The sequence below is a fragment of the Falco punctatus genome, assembly GCF_963210335.1.
Source record: "Falco punctatus genome assembly, chromosome: 4".
Classification (NCBI taxonomy): Eukaryota; Metazoa; Chordata; class Aves; order Falconiformes; family Falconidae; genus Falco; species Falco punctatus.
Window position 1 is genome coordinate 70,307,532 of NC_137583.1, and position 14,233 is coordinate 70,321,764.

Consider the following 14,233-nt stretch of genomic DNA (forward strand, 5'->3'; position numbering starts at 1 on the left):
GTGTTTGATTACGTATCTGAAATATATTAAAGGTCTTCCCTGAAATGTAATTCTATAATCACTATGCTGATACACAGCATCCTATCTTATACTACAGAGGAGCTCAAATTCCTTACCAAATTTAAATTTTGGAATCCTGTTCAATAGGACTCATATATTGATTTCCAGGAAGCAACAGAGTTTATTTGCAAGGTTTAAATCAAGGCGAGTTTCAGTTCCTTTACATTGCCTGAGGTACTGAGGTGCTGTAACCATGCTGAAACACTAGCTAAGCAATTACTTCCTCTGCCAGATATGTGGTTAGTGTTCATCTGTACTGAGGTGTATCAAGCAAACTTATGCAATGAAATTTGGCATTTTTACAAACTATTCATTTGCAAATAACATGCTGTCATAATTCCTATTACATCAAAGTGTATATAAGGAGACAAATATATAGTTATGTGCTGGGAACACTTCATTAATGACACAGAGAAAGGATTTCCTGTAGAACAGATGGCCCTTGTAGTGTTAACCAAACTGTTCATCTAAACCAGCATTGTCTGGAACCTAATGCCCTCAGGCAAGGATCCGACCCAGTTGTGGAGGGGCACCATGCAATCATGACAGATGGTCCTGTGCTGAGGCAGTCCGAAGACCATGCATATGTACCAAGGGTAGTTGTTGAAAGCTGAAGCTCACAGTGGAGAATATTCAATAGGCTTATGGCTATGGGGTGCCCTGGTGTCCTACTCTGAACAACAGTAACGTAAAAAATCAAAGGCACATGAGAACTTAAATTGAATGAAGGAAGAAAGCAATAATTTCTAGGCCCTTCACCCAGGTTTCATTGGATTGATCAAGAGCAGGCAGAAACTTGTTTCATTAGCCTCAGTCAGCTTAAAGAGGGTGCAAACTTTAGAGCATCATTCTGCAGTTAGTTGAATGAGTAACAGGAATAAATACTCAGAATTATACATTTCCAACGGCTGAAAAGCAAAAATTTCAATGCACTAACGCACCGATGGTTATTACATTAGTGTATAGTGTTTCCTATCAGTTTTGTATTAAAAACTGAATAAAATCTTACGAGGTTTTAAAGCTGAAGGATATGAAATGCAGTTTAAATAGCAAGGACTTTTCTGATCAAGATATTGATCAAGACTCCTCCTGTATTAACAATAGGCTTCAGTCAGCTGGAGGTGCTTTTGAAAAGGGGCAGAAGTCTCACGGATCTTCAAAAGTTGAATTTTAATCCAGTTGATGGTTGCTTTCCACATCTCCACATTCTTTTCATCCAGGAAGAGCATAGTTTTGAGAGATACATGTGATGACAAAGACTTCAGAGGAGTAAATAAAAACACAGTAGAAAGAATATCAAAACACAGAAGGGACTAAAGCAATCGAATCAAAAACATGGTAATGATTTGCAGTGAGGAAAAGGAGTGAGCTGAAAAAATATAATGGAGAGGATTTATATATTTAAAATTGATACGGTTGATGCCTAGAAATTATCTGTCCTTAGCATTAGTTTTAAAGTGGGAGGGTTTCACCATCTTTTCACAGCAAATGTTACATGAAGCACAAGTGCAACTGTCATTCATTTCTTTTGGACTGCCATACTGAACTGCAGTTTGGAAATACCACTGATTCCGTACAGGACCATCCCAAGAGCTGGGGATCTTCTAATTGTGGCAAGTCTGTAGACATGGTCTTTTCTACCCTGCCATGTCCCAGCAGTCAATGAGGGTACCAGTAAGGGTTACAGAAGCCCTATTATGCTTATATTTCAAGCAGCTGCGAATCAAATGTTCTGGCTTTAGAGCTGCTTTGTTCTTTGCCATTATCCCATGGCTTGAGATCTAGCCCATTCTGTGTATAGCTGCAATGGGCCTGATTCTGCTTTTATAAACTCTCTGCTTACCCAGGTATATTGTCACTGAAATCTACATATCTATATAAAATCCATGTGTGTAAGGAGAATTTGACCATGTGACTGGTTTTGCAGTCATTCAGTAGTAATTAATATTTACAGTGAATTTCATTTGCAGCTTTCATAGTAGGTAGATAAAATTACTTTTCTTTATCTAAAAAGGCCGGATACTGCAATGTGTCTGCAATACTATCTCTTCTTTAACTCTGGTGTTTACACCTCTGAACTAGCCACATAACTACCAGCATGTGTGTGTGAGAGAAAGTGGAATGTATCTACAGCTGAAAAAACAAAATGAGGACATGATCTGGATAGGGCTAGGGTTCAATACAAAACACTACGAAAAACTTGGAATTTCTGTTCAAACAGATGGGTGGATAACGTATTTGATTTACCAGGTTCATGTCCAGTGTGTGTGTGTGAAAAGCTGTGGAAATGTAACAGGGATGAAATGTCTCTTGGAAGAGGAAATATGTATTTTTGTGAGGTGTGAAGAAGCAGAAGGACTAGGGAGAGAACTGAATAAGAATCTCAGCTTTGGATTTTTTCAGATTTTCTTTGTGGAATATAATTTACAGTTGGAAAAGTAACATATATGAATCCCTGCAGAGAGAGAATGGAAGGTTTGAGGTTGTTTAGTTTCTTTCAGATTTCTGATACAGCATGCCTGGTCAATGATGCTCTCTTTTCCTGAATGATAAAAACATTACAGGAAACTAAAACCAGTTTGTGTGCTCATTAGACTTTATTTTTCAATTTTCAGCACTGCAAGTAGAAGAAAAAGAAGTTACAATGACCAATCTGCCAATGCAAAGTGAGACTGAAACAGTAATGACTGAGGAGAAAAAAGAAGTGGAAAAGGAACATCTTACAAAACAGAAATATCTTAAAAATCAGAACTTACTGACAAGGTGCCTTTTTAATAATCACAAGCTAATACATTTGGGTATATATTTTATATATGTTTATATACAGGAGTTTTTAAAGTGTATGGATCTCACAGAACTACTGCATCTTTAACATTTTAGTTGCTAAAGTAATGGTAGTACTAGCTATTTATGTAGCAGCTTTGTCCCAGGACCTTACAGAATTTCTCATTACATTTCTCCTGAGAGAAATAGGAATCAGCTTCCCAGAGAGGAAAGCGAGGTTCTGAAGTCACACAGGCTGAGTCCAAGTTGTATGGCATGGATGCTCTGTAAGCACCTGGATAGGTACTTCCATCTGAGCAGGCAGACTGGAAATGTGCCACAGCTCCCTTCTAGTCTGTGTACCTGGATTTGCCTAGCTTGACATGGGACTGATTTGGGGCAGGGCATCTGCACAAAAGCAAAGATTAGGAAGCATTCCTGGACCCCAAGTATAGACATAATCATGAAAATCAGAGTTAGGTCTGGCTCAGGAGTTCAATTCTTTGTTCTAATCACTTGACCATATACTTTCCACAAACTACTGGTTTTGCCATGGGGAATTTGTAGTGGTAGGTCTTGAGTCCTCATCCATTTAAGGCAATGGCAGTAAGATGAAGTTCAGACACATATACATATGATAAGATTTCATTTAATTATCCACAGTACTTTTTTCTTTTTTTTTTTAATTGCCAAAATGTTGCCTAACTGTTGCAACCCTTAGAAACAGAGAAAAAAAATTATCCAACTTCAAACTACTGGCTTAGGTTACAAAACCTTACAATTTTTAACAGGATATTGGAAATAGCTAACAGCCCCAAACAGGGAAACTTGTTCCAAGAACAGCAGTATGTATGAGCAAAACTTTGTATTTGTTTTTGCATAGTTGATGAAGGAAATAAACAGTGTTTTGCTTAGTTTCAGATAACATATGTAGTACCTGAGCAGCAAGCTGCTGAAAGAACCCTGAATGCTGAAACTGAGAAACTGGAGAAACATAAAGGTCAGGAAAGGCAAACCACAGAAAGGTACTGGCCAATTTTTTAAGATGTGGCTTTGAAGACTTAAGAAGCCTCTGTGCTGATTTAACATCTTCTCTTTACATGTTTTTTTTTCTATCTTAGAAAAGAAGCCGAGCAAAGTAATACAATAGGGGAAAAGAAATTCCAGATTTACAGAACAGTTTAGTATTACTGAACTGACTGCGTTGATAAAACACTTCAGACCTATAAATTTTGAAAATTACATTTGTGAAAATTAAGGTAGCTATATACATTTTTCAGTTACCTAGTCATTAGCGTTTAAGGATGTAACAGCTAGATTTAAGAAATTGGCATTAGATATTAATAGACTGAATAATATACTGAATGTGTTTGTAACAGTGATAAACACTTCAGACAGGTAATTTTGTACAATTGTGTTAATAGTACTCAGAGTTCTTAAAACTTGTGTGCTGTTAGACTACATTTTCTTTAATGTCTTGTTTATGGCAGTCTGGAATGAGATTTTAAGCTGTTAATACATGGGGGTTTTAACCTGTTTGTCTTCTTTCCCAGTGCCTCTCTTTCCCAGAATTCATTTTCATCTCCCTTGTTTCATACTTCACCATTTTCTGTCACTACACTTCCTCTGTCTCAGAACGACAGTGCTTTCTTCTGTTCCTCATGTGATGACAGTTCTCCTTTGTCCATAGTCTTTTACTCAGCCAGTTTTCTTCTCTGCTCTATCCATCCTCCCTAAAATCTTCATCTTTCTTCTCTATATTCTGAAACACTTTGGCTGGAAAATGCTGTGTTGAAACCCACAAATTCCCTGTAATCATCAAATGCAAAGAATTTCTAGCAAAAGAACGTGGAGGCTCCCATGGAGCTCTGCTGAGAGTCATAGAGACTGGCTCAGAACTGTAGTGCTTCTAGGTCACACAGCTCCAGCACAGATTTGGGACACATCTTTCTGATTTGTCATGACTGAGATTGAAAAACTTGTAAAGCTATTAGTTCTCTTGGCTGGCCTAAAGCTGGTCCTAGTATAAATCTTGCCCATTGAAAAAGCCTTATGCTGTTTCTTGGGCAAGTAGCACTTAGCCAGCCAGATGTGCCAGGAACTACATCTATACTAACAATTTGTAATGGTGTAAATACTCACATTTGTCTTTGGGTCTTGGTTCTCTTATGAGCCCCAGTGTGTCCCTGTTGCTTCACTCATATTCTGGAATAGAGAAAACAATTCCTCTAGACAAAACCCTAGAGCAGTTCTGGTGCTAGTTTGTTTGCTGTAGGCAGTACAGAGGAGATGGCATACCCACATAACATCAGGCCACATCTCAGAACATGCAACATGTGTTTGGCACCATGCTATAAAAACACCTCTCTCATAGGCCATGACATAGCCCTGGGCTATTTTAGGTAGAAAAATACAGACTAAGAATATCTAAAATCCACACATGCCCCACAGGATCCAGCCTGGCCCAGTATGAATGCAACCAGTCTGCCCTGGATGTCAGTGTGGACAGCAAGTTGTGCAACATATCTTAGGTCTATGATTTTCTCCTTGCAGCAAAACATTTTGGTAGTGCATATCTTACATAGTGCACTCAGCATCTTCATTGTCTGAAGAAACATGATGTACTAAGACTGAACTCCACAGCATGCAAATAGGGTGGAAAACCTTGTTAGCCTCCATTCTAACAAGGGCTGTCAGAGCTTCCCTACTATGTTGTTTTCAGAGTCCCGACTATGAACCTGAGAACTACTATGAAAATGAGTCTGAAAGGTCTGGAACAAGATGTGGAAGCTGTAGGGTTTATTGCCAGAGGTAGTTTGCATGTGCATGTTGCCTGGAATGGCAGAATAGAAGATCGCTCCTGGCAGATGCCAAATGACTTTAATAGTTCTTGGTGATATCTTTGCTACTGTTGTAGGGATGAATCAGACAAACTTTAACTTCAAATTTATGGAGTCCTGAAGGAACTTATGTAATCATGTAAACACTATATTTCGTTCTTTTCAAGCTTCCCCCCCCCCCCCATATCTCAAGATTATGTCAAATTCATCTGGACTGATACCAAATTTTAAGGAACAAAATTTCCCACTAACTTCACATTCTGCTGTATTTCAGACAGTTGTTTTCCTGCACTTTTTAATCTCCTCAACACTCATCAAAGGTGTGGAAATGCAGTCAGTAATTCCTGTCCTACAACTGGTGAACTGCAATGAAGGTACATTCATTGCACCGCAAACGCTCTGTATTTTACTTCATGCTTGTTTAGTCTGATACAGTATTTCTAAGGTCAGTGGGTAGTTTCTCATTAAATATAGTATTCATTGAAATAGGCCCCAAGTTATCTTCTCATCTGAAAATGGTGAGAATACACTACGTTGATAATATAATGACAGCATTATCAGTGCCTTTAGTAATAATGCAAGTCTCTGTAGAAAAATAAAGTTCTATTATTCTTGCCAGGTCTACTTTAATGAGTACACATTGTATTGCCTGAATAGGTAAGTACTGGAGGGGTTTTTTAACAGAGACCATTAAAATTATTTGTTTAAATAAGAGATTAATTTGTAATTTTCTACATCGCTAATCATTGTAACATCATAGAAACAGATTCATTTTGATGAAAAGCCAATTAATGGTGAGATATAAATAGACTAGGGGAACATCCTTATTTTTACTTCATTTTTTTCAGATAGTTTATTAAAGAACCACGGAAATTATTTACTAACAACAGCTGAGTGTTTGGGCAGTACATATTTGCCTTGAATTTTGCCTGTTTATTATACTCATATTTTTAAAAAATAACTATAAAATATGTGAGCCCTCTTGTGGCCAAAATACTTTCTATGTGTCATGAAATCATCAAAGCCTGTGCGGCCTGGTGAATGAAGTACCTGAAAAATATCTGCAGAATAATATTGAATGTAAATCTGTTTAGTTAGTACTTCTAATGCCAGTTCTCTTTCATTTTTCATAACAATTAAATCCATTTAAGTTTTCCTTTGCATCTTTCTTAGTTTACTGTTTGTAGCTAAAATGCCCATGAAGTTCTGGTTTTGTAACTAGTTGCAGACAGAGCCCGGTACTCCAAGATTGTTAATAACATTATCCATTCTGCTGTAATTGCCATGAAAGATGATAGTTAATGTAAAATGGGTTTCATGAAGATCTTCTTTATGATACAAGATTTTTTTTACTTTAAAATCTTCATATATATCAATGATCTGAATCACATAGGACCAACCACGACTGTCAGTCTTTTAGTTATTACTGAACTGGAGCTGAACTCTGTGGAGATTATGAAGCAGAAGAGACTATATTTCACTGCCACTTATCACTCTTCACAAATTCAAGGGCAAATAATCCAAATTACATATTTTTATTTCAGAAGAATTATCACATGATACAATAATTTTCATCTTTTTCAAGGTTTTTTGATTCCCTTCATTAAAAAGATCTTTTTTCTGCAGTGTAATACCTTTCTTTGTAAAGAAAGAAGAAAAATTTACAGCTGTTCAAATTACCTCTTGAACTGGGCCTTGAGAAATTAGGTAGCAATTTTCATTGATTAGATAAAATATCAGCACTCTGTGCTTAAAGTTACAGTAAATTTGCAGGCAGAAAAAGGATGGTATTTTAAATTCAAAGTGTGTATTCTACTCCTCTGGTTTTTCCGCTGCATAAGGTCTGTTACTTTACTTATACATGTAATGTAATATATTAATGGCATTTTAATGCATATATGTCCCATGGATTGCTGAATGCGTACTGGTTATTTGTCCTAATTTTGCTGATAGTGTTTGCTTAATTATTTCCCCTGAGGCCTGAAAAAGATAAAAAAGTACATTTTTTTATAATGCTATTTTGAAGTTGTACTGGAGAGTATTGATTGCAATATCTTAACCATCTTCTGTATCACGGTCTTTGAGGTACTTGTGTAAAATTATTTATTTATGACACAGCTATAGATATATGTTAAAGAAATGCAAACTATCAACACATCTATTTATATTTTTCTGGTGTAATCTGGTCTTTTTTTTTTTTGTTTTCTGCTGTTTGTATTTGTGTTTATCACAATATTTTCAGTAGTATGGAATCAGATTAAAACTGGAGTATATTTGTTAATTCTTGCTCTGTTACGCTGTATCTGGTTTTTTCCTAAACAATGTAACATATAGTCATAAATCAAAAGAGATGTCATATTCACAAATATGCTTGATGTTCATTGCTAAAATGAATTTTATCATTGCATCCTTAATATAAACTCCCAAGGAACTCTTTGGACTGTAGAATGAACAGAATTTAAGGCTTCTAGTACCTAATACCCTATAGAAATTACATGCACAGGAAATACACAGGAGTTTGTAGAAAATATGTCAGAGAAGAGGCAAAGATTAGTGAATTTAGTGAGGAGAGAAAAAAGACAAACCTCACATTCATTACTGGTGAAATCAGGTAAGTTTCTCATTTTCAAAATTTTAATGAATGCAGATATTAATTGGACAGAGCAATGGGTAATAATTCATAGACTGATAGATTTCTTAAATAAGAGGAATTCCGCTGCAGTGGGTTTTTACCTTCAATGTTTTTTACCAGCCTTCAATGTTGTTTTAAATGGGAGTGTCTCCTAAGATTACCCACTGATGGTGGATAATGATGGTGGCAGTGCTCTGAACTTGAATTCGACTGATTAATGATCATATGAGATAGGCTGAGGCTACCCAGAACTAATACGCTCCATCTATATTTAAGAGTCTCTTATATTTACAACTCTCAAGTGAATATCAATCAAATGTGTGCTTCATTATAGTTATTTTGATGTAAATTGAAATTCTATTTCAGTATGTTTTTAATTATGTGTTTTAATTCTTAAGAACAGGTTAGTGTAGGTTAACAATGTTAAAATCTTTCAATCAATTTTTCTGCGTGCAATTAAGGATGAGATGCTTCTTAGAAAAAAACTGCAACACCAGTTACTCGCACTTAAATGTACATCTCTCAGTGAGACAGTAAGTGAAGACAACTGGTTTATTTTATTTAATGCTTCGTTTCTATTGAAAGAACCCTTTTCAATACAACAAGACATAGAAGCCAGCTTATGCCATATGATAGTAAAAATTATGAAATATAAGTCCAACAGAGGCAGATTGTCAAAGTCAGATATGCTCGGACACATGCAGTACAATCTTGTGTACATAATCTGTGGATACATATAGCACATACATTGTGCCTTCGCTAGGTAAACATAGTGTCCATCTGCAGAATGTGAGTGAACCATAACGATAACTTTTTCAGCCAGTTTGTGAATTCAGACTTGGACTGTAGGTCGCCCCTTGTAGCCACCTGACAGAGAGATCAGGAACTATGAGGTCTGGTGTATTACTCGCTCTGTGGGCTACTCAAATTTTAAGTCCTAACATGGCAGGGAGAGCCACCACAAAAAAGTCATCTGTCTCTTATGCAAGTGGGTACAGCAGGCAAGAGTGAAATTAGGGTCCTTTTTTCCTGGGAAGTTAAACAGGGGAAGATACAGTCTAGTCTAGGTGCAGGACTAGCACAGCCTGCTTACTTCCTGGATCAGGGGAGAGGGCTCCGTAATAACTCAGAAGTCCTTTGGGATTTAATTTAAATGCTCTAGATTTCAGAAATGTCTTCAGACAATCCTTTGGATGGGCATGGGTTAGCACAACTTCATATTGTCTCTGTCTCTGTTCAGTTAGACACACGCTACACTGTGCTTGGAGGGATTTAAGAAAATTATTTTGGCAAAACGTAATTGGGAGATATAAATGTTTAAAATACATTTGTTGCATAGCAGTTGATCTTAAACAGAAAAATTGCATTTATTTCCTTCATATAGAGTTGTGTTTTGTCGCATTTTGTGCTGTTCTGACAGCACAGTAAAAATTCCAGGGAGAATGAACAAGAAAGGAGCTTGCCAAATTGAAAACATTTTGAGTTTACCATCACTAGCATAATAAATGTTCAAACATAGATTTGCATTAAAATGGTGTCTTCCATTGATTTTTTTTTCCTGATTGAAACCATATATCAAATTTTGTTGCAAATACATTCAACTCTCAATGTAAAAGAAGTACAATTCAGATATGGTCAAGTTAAAACATATCCCCCTGATTTAGGAATGATTATACAGTGATGACAATTTCATATTCAATTAGGCAAAATGTTATATCCTTTTTAAAATATTTTATTAATGTTGGTTTCTCACTTATCAGCTTATATATCTTAAGCTACACTTTCTTGAAATGTGTTTAGTATGTAATTAGCCTGTTACAGGTGGCTTGTCCTGTTTGTATTGAAAATGATGCAAGAGGTATGAAGGGATTCAGAGATGGGTTATATTTGCCTTCAACTTTAGTATGTAACTTTTTTTTCTAAACATAAATATTTAATTATGTTCTGTACTTAATAATGATAATATTTTTGACAATTTTGTGAAGCATAGGGTAAGACTTTTATATAGTCAAGAGTCAACATTTCTCATTTGCATAACGGAAGATTGAGAACTCCCGTTTCAATGGGAGTTTCTTGACATCGGACAGTGACTTGCTGCAGACATATATGGAATTTCCCATTTCTCTACAATGTGAATCATGATTATTTACATGCATTTTATATTATTGTTTATTTTTTAAATCTTTAATATATTCAAATTTTCTGGGTTGTTTGTTTTCAAATGCATGTAATAACAAGTACTCGTGGAAAGCATGCCAGCTTCAGTTTTAAAGCCAGTTGCAATACAAAAAAAAAAAATCAAATTAGGTGTCTGCAATTCTAACCACCTAATTCTAAGCATATGAACTGGAGTAGTATCATCTCAGTGGTTAGCAAGGCCAGCATAAGCCTTATTCATCCAGTTCTAAAATAAATGGGATTACCAAAATGACTTAAATAAGAAATGAGTGGGTTTCTAAAGCTATGAACACCTCCAGTTGCCTAACTGGTAAGAGCTTAATTTGTCTTGTTACCTTTTAGGCCTAATACCTCAACCTCCATAGATAAATTATCAGATTACTTCAGGTGATGGAGAATTCTATACCCAGTTTGTGAACACAGGTAGAATCTTTAAGAGAAATAAATACATGTCACTTAACTGGGATTATTATTTGAAATGCTGATATCTAATGCAAGACGAACATAAAAGCCTATATGATACAACTATTTATGCCAGAAAATAACAGGGATCCAGGGGCCAGTGTAGTGCCAGAAGATATTCAGGTGAGGAAAAAATTACATTTAAGTAAAGGCTGATGAAGAGTAAGATACTGTTCAGGTTGCTACAAGTAATTACGGAAAAGACACCAAGGTTACAAAAATAATGCGTTTTCCATTTTAACCATCAACTCGCATAAAGATAATAAAGCACAATTTTCAGTGAAAAGCATCCTGAAGTGTCTCTTCTCAATTTTCTAAACAAGTCTCTGCAAAATAGCAAAGGATTAATTGACTTTCAGATGCTTCTCTCAGAAGAGAACATGAAAATCTCTTAGCAATTCTTTAAAACTGTGGAAATATTTAAAAGGAATATTAGATGCTTAAGTGCTTAGAATTATGGGTATTAATAGTCTACATAGTACAGTAGTGTGTCTGTTCCTAACAGAAGTCAAATTCACTGTACCCATGATTACATGACCTTCTTTAAATTATGGAAATGAATAAAACTAGTTTATTAAGCAAGATGGTAGAAATGTGCCTTATTCATGTTGTAACAAATTGCTGGTCAGAAATACAAGTAAGTATAGATATAGATAAATACACAAATACTGACTTGTCTGTGTATATTTGTCTGAAATATATATCTTTTATATATATATATATGTAAATATGCATGCAAATATTAAATTCATTATGTTCTGTCCTGCAAAAAGGGCATGTATGAAACAACTCCAGTTCTCAAAACTCAGTAGAAATATTTATGCTTATTTTAATTAAAATTGAGTCAGGTCCTAAAATAGTCTCTCAAGAATTAAGGCCATATTATGTTTGGCTTAAATGCTGGTAGCTAAAATATCTCTTGGGGTTTTCTTCAAGCACACATTACTAAGCTAAGCATTAGAATTGTTTATATAAATCTCATTTCTGTATTTCATAATGTTTCTTTGTTCTAAGAACAGTTTTAATTTTATTTCTTTTTCCTGGAATTCAGATGAACTTAACTGTAACTTGGCTTTCTAGTTATTTAGTCAACCAATAGCTTCTAATCAACCTTGATAAGAAAATATTTCTCCTCTAGCCCCCAATGTATTCCCAGTGTACAGAAGACCAGAAAGAAGATGAAGATTATTTCCTTAGAGATCCAAATGCAACAAAAATGGACAGTGATTGAAGATGGTGAGTCTGAAATTTGTGATGCAGAGTAACCTACTCTGCTATTTAAGTCTTTTCTTCTTAGTGCTTAATGTATAGTTGAACATGATCATATTTCTCCAGCACTCTCTTTCTTGTAAGATTTTATAAGGTTTTGAGGTACTGTCATCTCGCTTTATGAGAAATCACAGATTAACTTAATTCCATTTCAATACACCATGAAATTGTGTATTTGAAGAACATTATAAGAACTTTTTTAACCTCTGCCTCTACGTGTGCTATAGGGTGGGTATCAAAACCATACTTCAACAGTAATGCATCAAAACTGTAATACTAACCTCTCTTGTTTTCAATATCTCTGCTATTAAAAAAATAAAAAGCATAATAACCATTAAGCAAAACACTGTTTGCTATGTCTCTTAGAATGTTGGTTAGTGGGGATTTTGTTTTGACATACGACATCACAGTTTCTTTACTTAAGCCTTGTGATTCCTTCTCCAGCAAGATGTTTAAAAACATGTGCTTAATATCAAGCATTTGGGTAGCACCCTTTTAGCCCAGTGTATTCTTAGGGCTAAAACCAAGTATGCACTCTGAAATGGTTTGTAGTTCTTCACATATGTATTTCTGACTGACTTTATAAATGTAGGAAATTGCTACGTTGTCTACATTTGTATCTCTAAATGCACGAATATATAATTTAAACATTTCTCTTTGGCCTTGCTGTGTACTTTAACCAATGCAAGCATCTACCTTGGGCATTGCTCTCCTCCTTGTGTTCTGCTTCTGTAGCTCTTCTCCAGTCCTGTTTCTGATTCTGTATGTAAAAGCTACTTTTATTTTGGAATGACTTAGAGGCAGCATGGGTACGGTGTTTGTTCTGACAAGGCTCAGTCCCTGGGACACTCATGATCCTGGAAACATAGTCATCTTTGCTGGTTTACAGCTAGCGTTGGCTGTGCTGTGATTGATAAATAGTAGTGATAAGGACAACCACAAAGAAAGAGATAATACATTGTACATCACAGCACTTTACCGTTCTGATTAATCATTTTCTTTTTCTTCTTCTAGTCAGCTGTTTGCTGAGGCTATGACCAGAGAGCCAAGTTAGCTCTGTATGGTTTTGGAGCATGATTTCAGTGTCAGTCTGTAAAATTGTTCCCCATGCAGAAGGCCAAGAAAGAAATTAAATTAAAGAGAGCAGAGGTGGTTACATTCAAATGGACTTGAATCTATTACATGTGGTAGCATTCATGCTGTTGGTGACTTTTATCTGACCCAGATTTCAAGCCAAAGAGTCTGCGTGGAGCAAGGAAAAGAGTTCTTTGTTTCCAAATTCTAAGTTAAAGTATGGTTGTCTCGATTCAGTTATTCAAGACAAGGACTCAGAAGGCTTGGAGGCAGGAGGCAGCCTCTAAGAGAACATTTTATTGTGACTAGGTAGGTAGGAATGGTTGGGATGTTTGAGTATTTATGACTCATTGCAAATGAAGTGGTTTCTGTTCTTGATATGCAGATAAAAGTCTGATTGCTTCAGTGACTGGAGGTTTCACACTGATTTCCTTTACTCTACAAAGACTGTCTAACAAATACATAATAAGCCTTGCAGATACCTACCGAGCAGGAATTTGTCCAACTAGGCACTGTTACTAACATTTCTTGGTGATTGCCAGTGTTTCTGGGAATTTGAGCCAAATGCTGTATCATTTTTTTTCTCAACAAAAAAAAAAGACAGTTCATCTATGCGAAAGGACTTCTAGAGAACTGTCTGCCTTCCTTTTCACCTTTCTTCAACCTCTAATATGCACAGCAAACTGTAGTTTTGAGACTAGTCTTTTTGGGACTAGTCTGGAGAGTTTCTTGACTGGCTGCTGCCTTCTTTCTACCACTACAGTAATTTCCTCCTGAGTTTTTCACTGATGGTGAACAGAGGAAAACCAGGCATAAGAGAGCCTGTGATTGATTTTCCAAGTGCAATCTATGACTCCATCGCATACCTAAGTGCAAAACATTATTTAACAGTCTTCACAATCTTTTGCTTACCAAAGTCTCAGGGGAAGAAGGAAGCTATGGGGCTTCAAACAAA

The 14,233-nt window shown here is 35.9% G+C and overlaps 1 protein-coding gene across 47 annotated transcripts in view; it reads left to right on the forward strand.

Moving 5' to 3' along the window:
- LOC308062820 (uncharacterized protein) overlaps positions 1–14,233 on the forward strand; it is a 73,924-nt gene that overhangs the window by 43,041 nt on the left and 16,650 nt on the right. For 21 of the 47 annotated variants that reach the window (XM_080384859.1, XM_080384874.1, XM_080384875.1 and 18 more), the window contains 2 exons: positions 2,676–2,823; positions 3,739–12,171. Coding sequence is in view for 13 of the 47 variants with exons in the window: in XM_080384868.1 (XP_080240994.1) it covers positions 2,676–2,823; positions 3,739–3,748 (158 nt within the window). In the remaining 34 variants the exon portion in view is untranslated. Of the gene's footprint in view, positions 1–2,675; positions 2,824–3,738; positions 12,172–13,218; positions 13,588–14,233 lie in introns of all 47 variants that reach the window. The other 26 variants (XM_080384855.1, XM_080384879.1, XM_080384853.1 and 23 more) reach the window with 20 other exon arrangements.